At 43.1% G+C, this 19,835-nt stretch overlaps 1 protein-coding gene across 1 annotated transcript in view; it reads right to left on the bottom strand.

Moving 5' to 3' along the window:
* Window positions 1-2,199: 2,199 nt before the first annotated feature.
* The window catches only part of LOC126161509 (wiskott-Aldrich syndrome protein family member 2-like), a 40,338-nt gene continuing 22,702 nt past the window's right edge, over window positions 2,200-19,835 (bottom strand). Inside the window, exons 2-6 of the mRNA XM_049917413.1 lie at window positions 13,400-13,632; window positions 11,434-11,586; window positions 8,273-8,573; window positions 6,317-6,496; window positions 2,200-4,541 (exon numbers count right to left, since the gene is read on the bottom strand). Of these exons, the coding sequence (XP_049773370.1) occupies window positions 4,335-4,541; window positions 6,317-6,496; window positions 8,273-8,573; window positions 11,434-11,586; window positions 13,400-13,632 (1,074 nt within the window). The 3' untranslated portion in view covers window positions 2,200-4,334. The remainder of the gene's footprint in view (window positions 4,542-6,316; window positions 6,497-8,272; window positions 8,574-11,433; window positions 11,587-13,399; window positions 13,633-19,835) is intronic.

The following is a 19,835-nucleotide window of genomic DNA, read 5'->3' on the forward strand; positions in this document are numbered from 1 at the left end:
TAATACCAAAGTATGGCTTGCTGATCAGAATTTCGTGTTTATTTTATCTTAGTGGTTTGCAGAATGAATACTGATACTTTAGCAGCTTAGCGCACCTTAGCTCTCGCAGCAAATAAGAACTTTTCCCATATTACCTCATTCCAAACGAACAGTCACATCAGAAAGCATGTCAAAAAATTATCCTCTGTCTGCCATGTCCACCATCCACGCTGCTCTCTCATCGATCATCGACAACAAACTCCCGCGTGAGGCAAAATGACAGTTACGTCATCTGCTCCTAACACAAACTCTGGTAAGCATAATATCAGGCATGTGTTTAGGTATCCAAAGAAGCTATCTGTGGTAAATATGACAAATAAAACTGCCATTTATCATAATGTAGAAACCTTATAAATAGAAGATTCAGTGTCTATCTCGTTCAGTTTATATAAGATAAAACAAGTATGAAAACTTGAACCACACGAGAAAGCTGATAAAATAAATGTAAGCTAATAGCACGGTATGGAAAGGGGCGGATAATTTCAAGCAGTTTTTTTGTAGTGGCTGGAAGTGTCTGTTATATTACATCAGAACCAATTTATTAGGTAGCATTTAGGTTATAATGAACAAAGCAGTTTTCGTCTGCAGCAGTCGATTTCGAATAGATTGGTTGGTCGCAATCGTCCTCGGGTGAATGAAAAGAGGAATAGAATTCTATCACAATACCTATCTTCTGGAGCACGCTGCGAGCTCGGACACTCCCAAACATCTGCTGCATTTCTCATCTCCTTACAATAGTCTTAATAGACGTCAGTATACCACATGCTGCGGGGTGTAATGAATGCCTAACCCACGGTTTCATCTAATATAAACCCCCTGAGGTGTATAGCTACTTGAAACCGTGCCAGCAGAAACCAATGTTGACTGTGTGAGATGATATATGATACCTGGGAACATCAGAAGATTCAAAATGGTTCAAATGGCTCTGAGCACTATAGGACTTAACTTCTGAGGTCATCAGTCCCCTAGAACTTAGAACTACTTAAACCTAACTAACCTAAGGACACCACTCACGTCCATGCCCGAGGCAGGATTCGAACCTGCGACCGTAGCGGTCGCGCTGTTACAGACTGTAGCGCCTAGAACCGCTCGGCCACTCCGGCCGGCCGAACATCAGAAGAGATCTTTTTTAGGTTTCCTGGTGAAATTTAAGTACTATGTAGATAGACGAAAATCGCCGATGAATTGTGAAGAAATAATAATTTTGAAAGATGAGTAACAGCTTCCATCATCACTGGAATAAAATATTATTTGTTACAGATGGCATAATATGGAGAAAACAGGCCTCCGAGAAGCTAAAGAAGAGGAGAGCTCAAACAAAATGGCTGTACGCACGAAAAGTTATCATATTACAAGTACGATGACACTAATCACTTGTCTGCAGATTGTTCTGTCAGTTGGTCTTATGATACGTCTCGATTCATATTGCCAACATATGATCCTCGCCAGCTAACTGTAACGCCAAGTGGACTCTGATTCAGTACCTAACTTATTTGCGACCTCCGCGAAGAAGTTGATTATACGCGCCTGCATCATAATTGTCTCCATTTTCACTGGGGCTAACTACTCCGAGAGCGACGACTATTTGTAATGTGTTTATCGTCACATGCAGCTTCGTCCAGTGGGCCACATGCAATAATTAACGTATTGTTATTCTTCCCACTCAGGCAAAGAATTGTGATACACAAACTGATGCACCAAAATGTCATGAACACATTGAATAAAAACAATTAAAATGTCTTTACACCGATCTTCTTCAGGGCGACAGGAATCGAATCTGGATAATGCTAACTAGTGAAAAAACTCCAGATTCGAATATTGGTCCAGCAGAGCACCTGGAAAATAACTCCTATACTTTTATTATAGACATACATGATGCACTGTGTATCTCATCGTATATGACTGAGAAACATTTCAATAGATCGTATGTTTATAGTCTTAATGTGTAAACAAATACAAAGACATAATCTCTTCCTCCAATCCTGCTACTGTCTTCATGTTGTGAGCGTTACTGACGGTGAACGAAACCATCCCACTATGTTATCACAGAAAATTGCAGCGTTGCTACTACCAACATTCGACTAATAAAATTCATCAGGCACAAGGAACTGTTTCTATGGAATGACACTGTCTATAGAAGGTGCAATGAAAAAATAAAAATAACAAAAAACACAGTTTTATTTAATATGGAAATATATTTCGAAACAAAATTTGTTTTCCATTTGTCAATTAACATTTTCGTCAAATAAATAGAGGAAATATATTGCATTCAAATTTATAAAAATATGGCTACTATTTTTCAAAACATTAAAATCGGAACGTAACAATCTAATTTTCACACACAATACAGAAGTATTGAAAACTTTCTTACAATTGGAATGCTTCGACTAAAAGTGATAAATAACATCAGTCACACCCTAAGGATAACAGTCGATATTTAAAACAAATTTTGTGTTGAACTTATTTGAAGCATATCAGGAAACGAATAACTGGCAGTGTTCCTGTGATTCGGAGGAAGGTTAAAGTTCTACAAAATAATAATTAGGTAAATATACAGTAGTCTAAAGCTGTAAGTTTGGTTTTAGTACCTGTATACCAAAATTGTTTAGCACTGTGGTACAATGTCATCTACATTAACAAAATTACCCATGTAGTATACGGCGTTTGAGTTAATTCCGAAGCTGAGCATGCGTGTAATAAGTAAACGAGGAAACAAGTAGAGCATAAGAAGTCCGGAAATGTGAGTGATTAAAAGAAAATAGTGTTAGTGCATAGGAGACACTCAGGTTTTGCCGTTAGTTTGAAAAGGCTCAGTAACTATCAGCGCCTATCACATAGTTATCTGGGGTGTTGTAAGGTAGGCTGATTTTGTGTTCTATGGCTAAATGTATTAAAATTTCTGCACCAACTCCATAATGAAAAAGACAGATACATTGTAAGTTATGGCAAGTATACCTTTCAGTTATGTTATTCATTAAATAATGAACACAGCCGAGACATATGGAGATAGAAATATCGAAAATGCAAGGTTTTTTTTGCTACTACTATTTGGTGTACAGAATAAGCGTAGGAAAACTTTCCAGACTGCAATAACAGGACACACTTTACATGTTTAAACTACTGAAGTAGATCGTTCACTGGATATCGAACGGATGTGGGAGTATAGTAGTAAAGTTACAGTAAGAAAGTCCTTGAAAGGAATTTGCAGAAAAAGTTGTTTTATAGGCTTTGAACCGTGGAAGAGGTTATTCCATGCCAATGAACGTAGCACATAAGTACCTAAGAATAGTTAACTTTGCCGTATGAAAAGAAATTAGTCCTATCTTAATTTGTGTCAACGACGGAAATTAATTTTTAGTAGTGTGTTAAATGGGTACAGTAGCTCTATTGTCTATAGCTGTAACAAAACGAAGAGTATAACGCCCATCAAGAAAAGGACAGAAATATTTTAAGTTTTGTAAGTTAAAGTACACATAAGTTTCATCTACCGAAATGCAGTATATACTAAACCCATATCAGAAAGACAGAGACACGAATATCATAAATGTATGGTACGCCCTATCACCAAGAATAATAAAGAACAAGCATAAGAAAACTTTCCATGGCCCAATATGAAGAACCCGTTTTATACGTTTAAACTATTAAGTAGCTTGTGAATATCCGTGAAAACAAATCTAGAAAAGGTTTTTGGAGTCGAAGAACCAGGAGAACTGATTATTGCATTTCAGGAGACATAAGGCAAAGAGCAAGCAGGTGATTAACGTTGCTGCTTGTTACAAAATAACGTTTACGTATCTTGGGATTAGCTTCAGAAACTATTTTCAGTAAACTGCAACATATTAGTGGTTAATTCATGTGGAGAGAACGAAAAGAAATTCAAGAACGACTTTAGCATTATATAATGTCAACAGAGAAAGTTCACAGAAATCACAGACACACTGCCATTCGTTCTTTGCTGCTCCTTAGGAAACTCGGGTGTTTGTAGGAAACGGAAGGCTATAGGAACATTCAGATATAATTACATTAAATGTGTAAGAGAAGGTGAATAGATAGATTAGGAATTTATTGTGCGTCTTATTGTTCGCACAGCCCTCTGTTGAAATACAGGGCGAAAAGTGTATATGAGGACTGTGAAGTCTTTCCTTAAGCTCGCCTTTCAAATTGTACTACGGAAAAGTGTCTATAGAGTAAATCGTAGAAAGCGGAGATGTTGAAATGTCTGTACAAAAGAAAGGAGGAGAGGTTTGAGTACTGTACAAAGGTGGCACACGCCCATAAGGGGGCGGCGCACTGCACTAGTAGAAGGAGGAGAAGCTGATGTCTGTGAGCGGCGCGCTGTTGCTCTGCGGCAGAGCGTAGTCCTTGGCCAGCTGGTCCAGGATGCCGCCTCCGGTTCCAGCTTGCCTCACCTGGGGGGAGGGCCTCGGGGGCGGCGGCGGGGGCGGGCTGTGGTACACCGGGGCGGGGCTGCGGTGCTGGATGGGTTGCGGCTGCGGCTGCGGCTGCGGCTGAGAACATATGGTTCACGTAATAAAATATCATATTCTACCTTGAGATGACAAAAGTCACGGGATAGCGATACACACATAAACAGATGGCAGTAGTAGCGAGGAAACAAGGTACACTACTGGCCATTAAAATTGCTACACAACGAAGTTGACTTGCTACAGACGAGAAATTTAACCGACAGGAAGAAGTTGCTGTGATATGCAAAAAAATAGCTTTTCAGAGCATTGACACAAGGTTGGCGCCGGTGGCGACACCTACAACGTGCTGACATGAGGAAAGTTTCCAACCAATTTCTCATACACAAACAGCACTTGACCGGCGCTGGCTGATGAAACGCCGTTGTGATGCCTAGTGTAATGAGAAGAAATGCGTACCATCACGTTTCCGACTTTGATAAAGGTCGGATTGTAGCCTATCGCGATTGCGGTTTATCGTATCGCGATATTGCTGCTAGCGTTGGTCGAGATCCGATGACTGTTGGCAGAATATGGAATCGGTGGGTTCAGGAGAGTAATACGGAACGCCGTGCTGGATCCCAACGGCCTCGTATCACTAGCAGTCGAGATGACAGGCATCTCATCTGCATGGCTGTAACGGATCGTGCAGCCACGTCTCGATCCGTGAGTCAACAGATGGGGACGTTTGCAAGACAACAACCATCTGCACGAACATTTCGACGACGTTTGTAGCAGCATGGACTATCAGCTCGGAGACCACGGCTGCGGTTACTCTTGACGCTGCATCACAGACAGGAGCGCCTACGATAGTGTTCAAATGGTTCAAATGGCTCGGAGCGCTATGGGACTTAACATCTGTGGTCATCAGTCCCCTAGAACTCAGAACTACTTAAACCTAACTAACCTAAGGACATCACACACATCCATCCCCGACGCAGGATTCGAACCTCCGACCGTAGCGGTCACGCGGTTCCAAACTGAAGCGCCTAGAACTGCACGACCACACCGGCCGGCTAGGATAGTGTACTCAACGACGAACCTGGGTGCACGAATGGCAAAACGTCATTTTTTCGGATGAATCCAGGTTCTGTTTACAGCATCATCATGGTCGCATCCGTGTTTGGCGACATCGCGGTGAACACACATCGGAAGCGTGTATTCATCATCGCCATACTGGCGTATCACCCGGCATGATGGTACGGGGTGCCATTGGTTACACGTCTCGGTTACCTATTGTTCGCATTGACGGAAATTTGAACAGTGGACGTTACATTTCAGATGTGTTACGACCCGTGGCTCTACCCTTCATTCGATCCCTGCGAAACCCTACATTTCAGCAGGATAATGCACGACCGCATGTTGCGGGTCCTGTACGGGTCTTTTCAGGATACAGAAAATGTTCGACTGCTGCCCTGGCCAGCACATTCTCCAGATCTCTCACCAACTGAAAACGTCTGGTCAATGGTGGCCGAGCAACTGGCACGTCTCAATACGCCAGTCGCTACTGTTGATGAACTGTGGTATCGTGTTGAAGCTGCATGGGCAGCTGTACCTGTACACGCCATCCAAGCTCTGTTGACTCAATGCCCAGGCGTATCAAGGCCGTTATTACGGGCAGACGTGGTTGTTCTGGGTACTGATTTTCAAGATCTATGCACCCAAATTGCGTGAAAATGTAATCACATGTCAGTTCTAGTATAATATATTTGTCCAATGAATACCCGTTTATCATCTGCATTTCTTGTTGGTGTAGCAATTTTAATGGCCAGTAGTGTAGTTTGGTGGCTGGATGGTAGTGACCGAGTAGGTACCTGTGGGCGCGGCGGCCTCGGCTGCTCGGAGTAGACGACGCCGCCGACGGGGACAGCGCCGGGCACTTGGGCGCGGGGCGGCGCCGGTCCCAGGCTGGGTCCGTGGCTGTGGCTGCGGCTGGGCGACGGCGGGCCGGCGGAGAAGCGCTGCGCAGGAGCCGGCGCGGGCGACTCGTAGAACTGTACAGCAGCACGTAGGTCAGTGGTACAGTCTCATTGTCTAATGAAGAATCCAATGCACATACTTCATTCACTTCGTGATCCAATAACATTTTTCACCCAATACTGTTTTTACTTTTAATTACATTCATACAGTTATTATCGTATTATATGCTTATCTACTAATATAAAATGGATATAAAATGTTATATTTAGTGAAACATCTTAGTTTTAAAATCAGGAGATACGTTTGGTGTGTCCATGTAGCTAAGACATTGATTATTATTATTATTATTATTGTTCTTATTAATGATTATTATCAGAATTAGACTTTTCCTGCAGCTTCACGTGTGTACGCGTTCGACGCATACACTGAACACACCTCCCCCTCTTTGTGTCTAACTCTTCCTCACTTGTTCACCTCATCCTCCAACCACAATCTCCTCTTCCCCACTCACTCTCTTTGTCTCTTTGTCTCCTCCTCCCCTCTCTTTGCCAATTTCCTGCACCTCTCCCTCTGATCATATCTTCCTCCTTCCCTACCTCTGACCATATCTTGTTCCCTTCTCTCTTTCCATCTCTGTCTCCCCCTCTTTCTTTACCACCTGAGCACTACGCCTTTACACCTTCCCTCTGCCTTATGCATCTTCCCCTCCTCCCCTCTCTCTGTGCATATCCTCCTCCTGTCACTCTGTCCATACCCTCCTCTACCTAGGTCCAACTGTTCCCAGTCATGCTTGTCAGCGCATGTAGCCCCTGCAATATAATTCAGTAAAGCAGCAGTTACCACTTCCATAACATATATGTCATGCAGTGCAGGGTGGAGATCAGGAGCTTGAAAAATCATTTATTTGCCCCTGATGTACACACTGCCATGCAAAGCAACTCAATGAAGTCTGCTGATACTACTTCAACACTACATGTCTGTCAAGCAGGACAACCTATATGTCATGGCCTGGAAAACAATTTTTTGCCCCTGGCATGTAGGCTGCCCCACTTAGTGGGTTTATTTGGCATGCTGATACAGTTCCCTAACATGTCTGTAATGCAGGGCAGGCTGTATGCCGAGGGTGGGAAGAAACATGTTTTTGCCCATGTCTCTGTTTCTGTTAGAACTGGGATGTTATAACACCATAGTGCTGATCCTCTTGACACCTGCTGTCTCTGTGCGTATTTTGGCTGGAATTGACCCAGGGATTCTGGAGAAGATCCTGAAGTGAATACTGAATATTAAAATATTACCCCACAGGGTGTCGTGTACCTCTTGAGTAGTGAGTGACAATAAGTTGTGGTCGGCACATGGCATCTCTCATACCGGTCACTCCAGCGGTGTCAAGTGACCCTGCCCCTCCTCCAAATTGGGTAAAGTCGCCTAACACATGGCTTCATTTTCCACTGAGCTCTTGCTGCGATGCCTCTGGCGTACAATTCACTATACGCCACGTTGTGACTGAGTCAAAGTTGAATAACAAACGTGGAGGTTCTGGATCAGATTTGGGAGACAAGAAATTTATGGTACAATTTGAGTGAACGAATCTACTGTCGATAGGGCACATCCCGAGACATCAAGGAATAGTTAGTCTGGTAATGGAAGTGCGTAGGGTAGAAACTGTAGTGGGAGACAAATGCTTGATTACATTAAGCAAGTTCAAATGGATGTAGGTTACAGTTGTCACGCAGAGGTGAAGAGTCTTCTACAGGATAGATTAGAGTGGAGACGTGCATCAAACCAGTTTCCAGGCTCAAGACCACAACAACAGCAGTGTCCAGATGGCGCAGTAAGGAGAACGCACGTACCTGCTCGAAGGACTGCGGCTGCCTTATGGGAGCAGGCCTAGGAGGCGGCGGCGGCGGTGGGGGCGGTGCGGCTCGCACCGGCGCGGGCTGGGGGCGGGGAGGCGCCGGCCTGGGGGCGGGCCTCGGGGGCGGCTGTGGCTCGTAGTACTGGCCGTCGTCGTACTCGGGCTGGTCGCTGCTCAGCGCCGACAGGCGGCCGCCGAGACCGCCCCCGCCTCCGGGCTGCTGCTTGCGCGTTGTCTCGTCCACCAGCGTGGGCGGCGCCACAGTGATGCCCTCTCCAGATGGCTGGAAGCCGAACCTGCACCAAGCGGCACCAATGAAAACAGCGATGTTTTGTATTATCACGTAATACGATACGCGAGTTGGAATGGGAGTCATTAAAGCAAAGACGTTTTTCGTCGCGGAGAGATCTATTTACGAAATATCAGTCACCAACTTTCTCTTCCGAATGCGAAAATATTTTGTTGAGCCCAACCTACATAGATAGGAATGATCATCAAAATAAAATAAGAGAAATCAGAGCTCGAACAGAAAGGTTTAGGTGTTCATTTTTCCCGCGCGCTTTTCGGGAGTGGAATGGTAGAGAGATAGTATGATTGTGGTTCGATGAACCCTCTGCCAAGCACTTAAATGTGAATTGCAGAGTAATCATGTAGATGTAGATGTAGATGTTGGGGCTTACACCTCCATAGGACAAGTCAGGCAGGCTGCGTACATGAAGTCGTTACACACGGCGTCTGCAGAAATTTTCCAGGAGGGGGAAAGATACGGAAATTACCATTTTTTATATAAACTGTTAGGTCTATAACTTTTCTTCCACCGCTTTTTATACAGTTCTAGACTTCATTGTGAAAATCTTACAAAAAATTTACAATCGGAAGTACTGGTCGTCTCTGACCAATACTTTCATCTTTCGGGCAGAAAAACGAATCCGAGGGCGGAAGAATTAAGCGTCTTTTGAGGAGATCTATGAATCGATTCAATTTTGTAGTTGTTTATATGACTGGAAGTGCTGGCCAGCCTTGCCGTGTGCCATTGACCGGAAAAGTTGTAGTCACAGTTTCTGGAAAACACGGCGGGTGGTGTAGGACATTCCACTTCAACATATCCAAGTATATTTTGACAGGTATTGCGACACAGTCGAGCACTGTCATGCTCCAAAATCACCTTTTAAAGACGGTCGCTGTTTTGTGGCGGTTTATCTATCAGTGCTTGGCTCAATCGTATGGTTCGATTTCGGTAACGATCTCCTGTGATTTTTTCCATCGGTTTCAGTAGCTTCAAAAATCTGGGCTCATAAGTTGACATATCCAGTAGAGAATACCTTTATGGCGCAATCACAAATCGACTAATGTTTTGATGGCATTATGTTAACAAATGCTTAAGTTTACTATATGACCACATGCACACCACTTGCCGATACTGCCAGCTATTGCAAAACGGCTGAAGCAAAGTTGTCGACCTAATATACTGTTTTTCGGTTAGCTAAAGTTGGCAAAAGCAGTTACACATTCAATGTTTGAAAGATAGATTTCTTTGATACCTAAGTGGTAAGTATTTCTATTACTGTATGCAAATACGTATTATGATAATGAATTTTTACTGTAATGCTCAGGAGCTACATCTTGTTATGATTACTTCCAGGGTATCCAACGAGTTATTCATAAAAACATTTTAATTCACATGCTGATAGTGTTAGGTTGGCAATGAACAATAAAAGTATGGAATGCAAATGAAGTCTGGACGAACTGCAAAAAGAAAAAAAAAACGTTTCACAAGACAAAAATATCAAGAAAGAATCACCACAAAATATTCATAAACTGGAATAACAGGACATAAACATTAAAAACGGTTACTCAATTGTGTGTCCATTCATAAAACTTCACCCTTGCATTATTTTCATGCATTCTATTGTCTAATGTTGATTAGCATAATTAAAGGTAAACTTAATGTGCTTAGAAAGCTATATGTTTTTGGGTTGTTTCGGTAAGACGGAATTAGATGAATGTAGGAGAATCTCCCAAAACCACCTTCATATTCTCCGGTAAAATCGCCTTTTAATGGCCTTGGATTGAAGCAAGGCAGTCCTCATCTCCCCAGTTTGATACGTCATGTTCAGCCTTGTCAACTGAACTGCACGATTCGTCACTATGACTATAAGTTGCTCTGTGACACACGCCTTAGAGTTTGACAAGCTCCCAATAAGAATGTGACAAGATGCGTAGGTAACCGATCTCAGATCCACAACCTGTGTCAGACTGTTACGTAATATTATTTTCCCTTAGCTAGACTTCGAAATAATAACTTACCATTGTCAACATAGACTCACTCATAACTTAAAAGGGTAAAGGAAACTATCAACAATAGTTTTCTGTGACCGTAATTCTGCGAATTAAAATCAGTCTCACGTTCAGTGATTATAACTCTGTTAAATCTGTGCAGGTGTTCCGCCCATAAAGATCACGTTTTCAACATCAAGTGTGAAATACTTACAGTATGAACAATGTCTGCTCCCAAAACATCCGAAGAAAATCTTTATGATTTTTATTTGACGAACAAATAACTGTCACGACTGCTACCCTATTTTACTAATTTAATTATTACAGTGAATCGTAATTTCAACATCATTATATTCAGAGGAAACCTAGTGCGTGTGATTCTTCTCTTCCGCCTTAATACTCATCTGTACTGAAAGACGTCACTTTACTCAACAAACACAGACTAAGCAGCGCTCTGTTTATATGTCTCCGATTTCATTAAATTCCATCCATGAGTTTAGTAAAGACAGGTTGCAAATAATTTCAGTTTCAGATGAAATCACAAGTGAAGAAATTACCGTAGTTACAAAGAGAGAGGAATGATGTGAGAAAAATGAAGACAACAATAAAGACAGTGACATATCGATCTAAAAGCTATGTATAGTTAATCAACATAATTCCGAATAGTAGGTGGATAAACGATCTTGTAAATGTAACAAGTACAGGGTGGGCAAAATAAAACTGCCTGAGAAAATATTTCACGCGCCTTAAGGTAGACAGTCCAACTTACATCATCCGCTCGTGGGGTAGATGATGTAAGTTGGTTTGCCTATCTTAAGGTAAGTGAAATATTTTCTGAGACAGTTTTCTTTTGCACACCTTGCATATGAGGCAGCTCACCTGTTGGCGCCGTATTCCACAACTCGCACCTTGCCGTTGTCGTCGACGTAGCCGTACTTGCCCATTACCTCGCCTGTCGTTAGTTTGGTCTCAATCTTAAAGGAGCCGTCGGCTCCCTCGTAACCGTACGTGTATGAACCATCCTCGTTGTGCCTGAAACGTTATAGTAAGATGTCTCTATAGATGTATCTTTACGGTTTTACCTAACTAATATTCGCCTTTGTAAAGTGATGCAGTGTATTTACAATCCACTAATACTATGTTGGTGAACACTACAGGGACAACGAAGAGGGAATAATAAGAATGTAGAACCAAAAAAGAAGTACACTGATTAAAGAGAACGTACTGTTGGGACACAGTCCTTCTGCTCTGCCCTTCAACCTTTATACTGCAGAAGCAGTGAAGGAAATAAAAGGAGTTTTCAGATACGGTTTAAAATTCAGGGTGAAATGATATCAATAATAAGATAGGCTGATTACGTTGCTATCCTTAGTATTATCTTTAGTAAGTATATAAAACACAGATGCTGTCGAATGTAGAGAACAGAATATGACCACATAATATGGACTGACAGGAAACCGAAGAAAAAGTATCGAAAAACAGTGAAAATGAAATTATCGATAATTGTAACATAAAACTGGGGACTCTGTAGCGGCCGAAGTGAAGGAATTCCACTACTGCTCCTGGGAAGAAAACTAAATCGTGACGTACGAAGCAAGGAGAATATAATAAGCAGCTTAGTATAGGCAAAACAGTCTATCAGTATATTAAATAGGGTTCATCTCGAAAAAGAAATTTGTGTGAATTTACGTGTGAATGACAGCTTTTTAGGGAAGTGAATCATTAACTGTGGGAAATCTGGGAAGGAAGAGGTTTGAAAAGTTTGAGGTGTGGTGTTACAGAAGGATGATGAAAAGTGAGCTTATAAGCAATAAGAAAGTTGAAACTTCCTGGCAGATTAAAACTGTGTGCCGGACCGAGACTCGAACTCGGGACCCCTGCCTTTAGCGGGCAAGTGCTCTACCATCTGAGCTACCGAAGCACGACTCACGCCCCACCCTCACAAGTTCACTTCTGCCAGTATCTCGTCTCCTACCTTCCAAACTTTACAGAAGCTCTCTGCGAACCTTGCAGAACTAGCACTCCTGAAAGAAAGGATATAGCAGAGACATGGCTTAGCAACAGCTTGGGGATGTTTCCAGAACGAGATTTTCATTCTGCAGCGGAGTGTGCGCTGATATGAAACTTCCTGGCAGATATAACTGTGTGCCGGACCGAGACTCGAGCTCGGGACCCCTCCCTTTGGCGGCCAAGTGCTCTACCATCTGAGCTACCCAAGCACGACTCACGCCCCGCCCTCACAGGTTCACTTCTGCCAGTACCTCGCCTCCTACTTTCCAAACTTTACAGAAGCTCTCCTGCGAACCTTGCAGGACTAGCACTCCTGAAAGAAAGGATATTGCGGAGACATGGCTTAGCCACAGCCTGGGGGATGTTTCCAGAATGAGTCTCGGTCCGGCACACAGTTTTAATCTGCCAGGAAGTTTCATATCAGCGCACACACCGCTGCAGTGTGAAAATCTCTTTCTGGAATAAGAAAGTTCTCCACAAAATCGGCGACGAAGGGAAAATTGATTATAAGAAGGGATGGGATGACAGGACGTAGGTAAGGCATCAGAGACTGGCTTCATTGGTATTAGGGGCATCGATTGAGGAAGAAAATTGCAGGTGAAGACAGAATTTGGAATGTGTACAACAAGTAAGTGAGGACGCTGGGTGCAACTCCGAGACAAAGAAATTTGTAGAGATCAGGAGGAAGGGTGATAACTCACACATATGGGAAAAAGATAATTGTCATGTAAAGTGTCAAATGGTCAGGCTTGACAGGGATGCTGGGAAGATGATATTAAAGCTATATGTGCCTTCAGAGAGCGACAGAGCGCCTCCCTTTGACGGGAGTGTGTACCTGTTGATCTGCTTGAGGATGGGCACTGGCGTGGGGCGCGCGGCGTTGGCGGCCGAGCTGGAGAAGGAGGAGCGCACCGGCGAGGACTGCTGAGGCGGCCGGCTGTACGAGCGCTGCGGGGGCGGCGGGGGTGGCGCGGGCCGGCTGGGCGCCGGCTCCTGGTAGTCCTGGTAGTCGCTGTCCAGGTAGTTGCCGTTGTACTGCGCCAGCGACGCCGTCGCCAGCAACAGCACCTGCAACGCAACCGATTGTTTGGCACTCCTCTGGTGCACTCACTGCGACTGACAGCTGGAAGGCTGATTAACGGACCTTGAACGTAGTTATTCCACTACCATGTCAATGCTGACTTGTGTGCATTATCAAAATGAGAAAAGTTAATGCTCAATTCATCCCAAACCCAAGCGCTCCAAGATGGTACTATAGATCATTTCGGGTATTCCTATCGCTTTTGACCATAAATGGAACCGATAAATTTGTATGCCTCTACAAAGGAGTCTAGGAGTAATAACAGACGAAAACCTAAATTGAGCTGAGCACAAGACTACAGTTTCCGAGCAGGCATTAACATACACTACTGGCCATTGAAATTGCTACATCAAGAAGAAATGCAGATGATAAACGGGTATTCATTGGACCAAATATATTATACTAGAACTGACTTGTGATTACATTTTCACGCAATTTGGGTGCATAGATCCTGAGAAATCTGCACCCAGAACACCCACCTCTGGCCGTAATAACGGCCTTGATACGCGTTGGCACTGAGCCCAACACAGCTTGGATGGCGTGTACAGGCACAACTGCCCATGCAGCTTCAACACGATACCACAGTTCATCACGAGTAGTGACTGGCGTATTGTGACGAACCAGATGCTCGTCCACCATTGATCAGACGGTTTCAATTGGTGAGAGATCTGGAGAATGTGCTGGCCAGGGCAGCAGTCGAACATTTTTTGTATCCAGAAAGGCCCGTACAGGACCTGCAACATGCGGTCGTGCATTATCCTTCTGAAATGTAGGGTTTCGCAGGGATCGAATGCAGGGTAGAGCTACGTATCGTAACACATCTGAAATGTAACGTCCACTATTCAAAGTGCCGTTAGTGCGAACAAGAGGTGACCGAGACGTGCAACCAATGGCACCCCCTACCATCACGCCGGGTGATACGCCAGTATGGCGATGACGAATACACGCTTCCAATATGCGTTTGCCGCGATGGTGCCAAACACGGATGCGGCCATCGTGGTGCTGTAAACAGAACCTTGATTCATGAGAAAAAGTGATGTTTTGCCATTCGTGCACCCAGATTCGTCGTTGAGTACACCATCGTAGGCGCTCCTGTCTGTGATACAGTGTCAAGGGTAACCACAGACATGGTCTCCGAGTTAATAGTCCATGCTGCTGCAAACGTCGTCTAATTGTTCGTGCAAATGGTTGTTGTTCTGCAAACGTCCCCATCTGTTGACTCAGGGATCGAGACGTGGCTGCACGATCCGTTACAACCATGCGGATAAAATGCCTGTCATGTCGACTGCTAGTGATACCAGGCCGTTGGGATCCAGCACGGCGTTCAGTATTACCCTCCTGATCCCACCGATTCCATATTCTGCTAACAGTCATTGGATCTCGACCGACGCGAGCAGCAATGTCGCGATACGATGAACCGCAATCGCGATAGGCTACAATCCGACCTTTATCAAAGTCGGAAACGTGAAGGTACGCATTTCTCCTCCTTACACGAGGCATCACAACAACGTTTCACCAGGAAACGCCGGTCAACTGCTGTTTGTGTATGAGAAATCGGTTGGAAAGTTTCCTCATGTCAACACTTTGTAGGTGTCGCCACCGGCACCAACCTTGTGTAAATGCTATGAAAAGCTTATCATTTGCATATCACAGCATTTTCTTCCTGTCGGTTAAATTTCGCGTCTGTAGCGCGTCATCTTCGTGGTGTAACAATTTTAATTGCCAGTAGTTTATCTTCATACTCTACAAAAACATAAAAAAATGATCATTCCCTTTGATTTTATAAAGAGACTTGTGGAAACACATGTACTTTCAGTTGTTGGTTACAGCGATGTTATCACACAGCATTAACACACTTTTCCTTTGGGGCAAAATCCTTTCTGTACCATGTGGAGAACAAAACAGTCTTGGTTATGCTGTTGAAATTACTGTTTCTTTATTCATCAATGACTTCCGTTTCGCCTAACTCAAGTCATCTTCAGACTGACCAGTGCGTAGGTTGTCGCAGGATGTAGAACGTCGCTTGCAGCATGTTTATCATTTGACAGATTGTACAGGACTGTTCCTGCCTTGTATTCACTAGACCACGCTACGCGTCCCGGCAAGGTTATCGGACGTTAAGCTTCTAACACAGAAGGGAAGCATATATTTACTTCGACTATTTTCTTTGCACATGACAAGGGCAATTTATTTTTGCGGATGTTGTATCATCAGTATCCATAACTTGCTTATCAACATTTGTCGGCCAATCTAAAGACGCGTTGAAGTGGGTGAAACACGTGTCATTGATGAATAAACATATAGTAATTTCAACATCGTAACTATGACTGTTTTTTTCTCCTCATTCTACCTACTGGTTGCTGTATCACCATGCCATTGAGTGGAAAACCTTTCTCTGCTCTTTCTATCACTTAACAACTTGTATCTCATTCATCGTAGCGAGAACCCTATTCTGGAACGATCTGCCTCACTTCGTCAAAGAACTAAATGACATCTCCACCTTCGAAAGAGAGTTAATGGCATATATACTAAAACAATAATGTTAACCTTTACAACGTAGCGTTATGTCCCATCGCGCCTTCCTCTTTTCCCTAATTCGTTAGCTGGTGCTCTCTATTTCAATTACTCTCGCTCATATCTCACTTCCTTACAGCTGTAAATACATTATGTATCTATTACTGTCACTATTGTTATTATTCTTGTTAGCAGCAGCAGAAGTAATAAAATCGCTTCCATTATTTGCGATAGGTCTTAGTCAGTACTATCACTCCAAATAGCGTTAAATAAATTCATATCTTGTTTCAAATGGTTGTCGTTTCATTACTGTCTATTATATGATAATTATTATCATTAACTACTAGCGAATGTATTGCGTGTAAGAAACTTTTGTCCAATGTAAGGCAGGGCCTTGTGAACATTGCATCATCGGGTTAAATAACGAAATTAATGTCCTCAAGTTCCTTTGAATGTATGTATCTATAGAAACTTATTTCCCCAGATCTGAAAAAGAAATCAACAACGTGTAGCAATAGGAAAATGGGTACTTATGAGAACCGTAATAACCATGGCTGTATCAACTATTTTGCACGGTGAGAAAATGATCGTAAAGGAAATAACAGTGACGAAAAACCGAAAGTACTTACGAAGGATTTCGCAGATGTCTTACTGTACAATTGAAGCCGATATCAGTTTACTTGTGCTTGTTTCCAACAATCACTTTAAATCACGTTTATTCCTAATTTCATTACTGTTGCTGTTGGAGCTAATTTTTATAGTTTCAAGTATGAAATGTGCACTTGCTCTGGAACACACATGGGTAAAAACTTGTGTTTCTGAGAAAAGAGATACCTTCTACCCTGGTAAGCTCTACCTTCACTTGCTTTTCGTACAGTAACACGTTTCAGAATTGAGTATTGTTTATTCACGTGAACGGCCTTCACGAGGACATAGCTAGACGTAGATAAAAATGTAATGTCACGACATGCAGGCAGTTGAAGGTATAGATTTCCCGCAGTATAGGAATGATGAATGGGTTGCATGCACCGCAGGGGAAATTTGTGCTGCCTCAGAACGTCCTGGTTTCCTACAAGACTGACATCTGTAGAAGGAACTGTACCGATACGATATGAGAAGTTTCATCTAAATCTGTCAGAAACGCGACACTCTTTGCTGAAATTTCTTCTGTCAGTCCTACCTGCTAAGAGTCTCAGGCTGATGGACAAGGTTCAAGAATCGGTACAACAGCCTGCCTGTAAACCACTTTTTTAGTGGATGAATTATTAAATTTCCTTGAGATTGTACCTATGAATCTCATCTCCTTTTCCTATTATTTGTTTTATTTGGTGATTCCACTTAAGGCCGCTCTGGATAGATACTTTACGATGGATGATGTTTCCAGTAATTTATCATCTATAGTGTAGTTGCAGGGTAGCGGATTTCTTTTCCTCTGTATGCTCAAAATGTTTCATTTACATATGTTACAGCCTCGAATTTTTTACCCATGGACTAACGAAAGAGTCAAAACCATCTGTTTTCCTTGTTCAGATTATTTACCCATGGTCTAACGAAACAGTCAAAACCAAGTATTTTCCTTTTATTATTTTGTGGGGCTGTAACCAAGGTAATATTGAAAAGGTTTCAAATTATGTTAAAAGCTTGTTGGAAGCAGCTATCTGCTCTTATTATCAAAGACAGGATGAGTATAATCTGACTAGTTTGCACTCTGTTTCAAGAAAAGCTAGTTTTTCAGGCTCCTTTGTGATTATGATGCCATGTCTCCTGCACTACTGTGTCAAACTGTGATATAATTTTGTAGGTCCATTCAGCGGCATGTGTGGACACTACCTGGAAAATGTGTTGCGAATAGAGTTGGTACTAAAGAAGTAATAAACTAAAGTGTCATACTTGAGGCTGAAGTTTTAGTACTGGAAATGTAGTAAGCGATAAACATTTTTCCTTTCATTATTTTGAGGAGAGTGTCAGCAAGAACACGTTTTGAAAAATGTGGAATTTATATGTAAAGTTTTTTGGAAGTCGCTATGTGTTATCATTATCATTATCATTATCATTATATGAATGAATCCTGGGAATTTGAGCGCCGTAAGCTATGCAGCCTTACGATATATACTTGGTGTTTACAAAAGAAGTGTCGAATGTTTTGATAGGTGGTAGACCCTTCCGAACAAGAAAAAAATGTCTAGTATACATGGGCTCTAAAATGCATACCTTAAGAGATTTGAGCAGTTACTCACCTTCGAAACTGTAAAACGCGTATCTTCGGTTCAACAAGTGAACACATCTCTTAACGTATGCATTCTAGAGCCTGTGTTCTCTAGAGTTCTGTCTTGTTGTTTTGGTGGGTGCTACCATCCCGCAAAATATTCGACACTTCTTTTTAACAGCCTGAGTAGACAGTTTCTAACTTTACTACTGTTGTTATTGTGTTAAACCTTTAAGGTAAGGTTATACCTTTTAATGATAAGACTATGACAGCAAAATTTCGGTTTGTTATTACACTGAAGAGCCAAAGAAACTGATACGCCTCCCTAATATCGTGTAGAACCCCCGCGCCTACGCATAAGTGCCGCAGGACGACGTGGCAGCTCATTGCAAAGCATCGCAGAGAAGTTCAATAATGTTCATGTCTGGGGAGTTCGGAAGCAAGCGGAAGTGTTTAAACTCAGAAGGGTGTTCCTGGACGTGTGGGGTGCCGTGTTGTCCTGAAGGAATCACCCAAGTCCGACGGAATGCACAATGGACATGAATTGATGGAGGTGATCAGACCGGATACGTACGTGTCACCTGTCAGAGTCGTATATAGACATATCAGGGGTCCTAATCACTCCGACTGCACACGCCCCACACCATTACAGAGTGTCCATGAGCTTGAACAGTCTCCTGTTGACAAGCAGGGTCCATGGATTCATGACGTTGTCTGTACACCCGTACTCGTCCATCCGAATGATACAATTTGACACGAAATTCGTCCGACCAGGCAACATGTTTCCGGTCAGCAACAGTCCAGCAGGTGTTTACGGGCCTAGGCGAGGCTCAAATGGCTCTGAGCACTATGGGACTCAACTGCTGAGGTCATTAGTCCCCTAGAACTTAGAACTAGTTAAACCTAACTAACCTAACTAACCTAAGGACATCACAAACATCCATGCCCGAGGCAGGATTCGAACCTGCGACCGTAGCGGTCTTGCGGTTCCAGACTGCAGCGCCTTTAACCGCACGGCCACTGCGGCCGGCTGTAGGCGAGGCCTAAAGCTTTGTGTCGTGCAGTTATCAAGGGTACGCGAGCGGTCCTTCGGCTCCGAAAGCCCATATCGATGATGTTTCGTTGAATGTTTCGCAGACTGACACTTATTAATGGCCCGAATTGAATCTGCAGCTATTTGCGGATGGTTTGCTCTTCTGTCACGCTGAACGATTCTCTACAGTCGTCGTTGGTCTGATTCTTGCAGGATCTTTTTCCGGCCGCAGCGATGTCGGAGATTTGATTGTTTACCGGATTCCCGGTATTCACGGTACTCTGGTGAACTGGTCGTACGGGAAAATCTCCAGTTCATCGCTACCACGGAGATGCTTTGTCCCATCTCTCGTGCGCGGACTATAACACCATGTTCAAACTAACTTAAATCTTGATAACATGCCGTTGTAGCAGCAGTAACTGATGTAACAAGTGCAT

The sequence above is a fragment of the Schistocerca cancellata genome, chromosome 2 (genome assembly GCF_023864275.1).
Source record: "Schistocerca cancellata isolate TAMUIC-IGC-003103 chromosome 2, iqSchCanc2.1, whole genome shotgun sequence".
Lineage (NCBI taxonomy): Eukaryota > Metazoa > Arthropoda > Insecta > Orthoptera > Acrididae > Schistocerca > Schistocerca cancellata.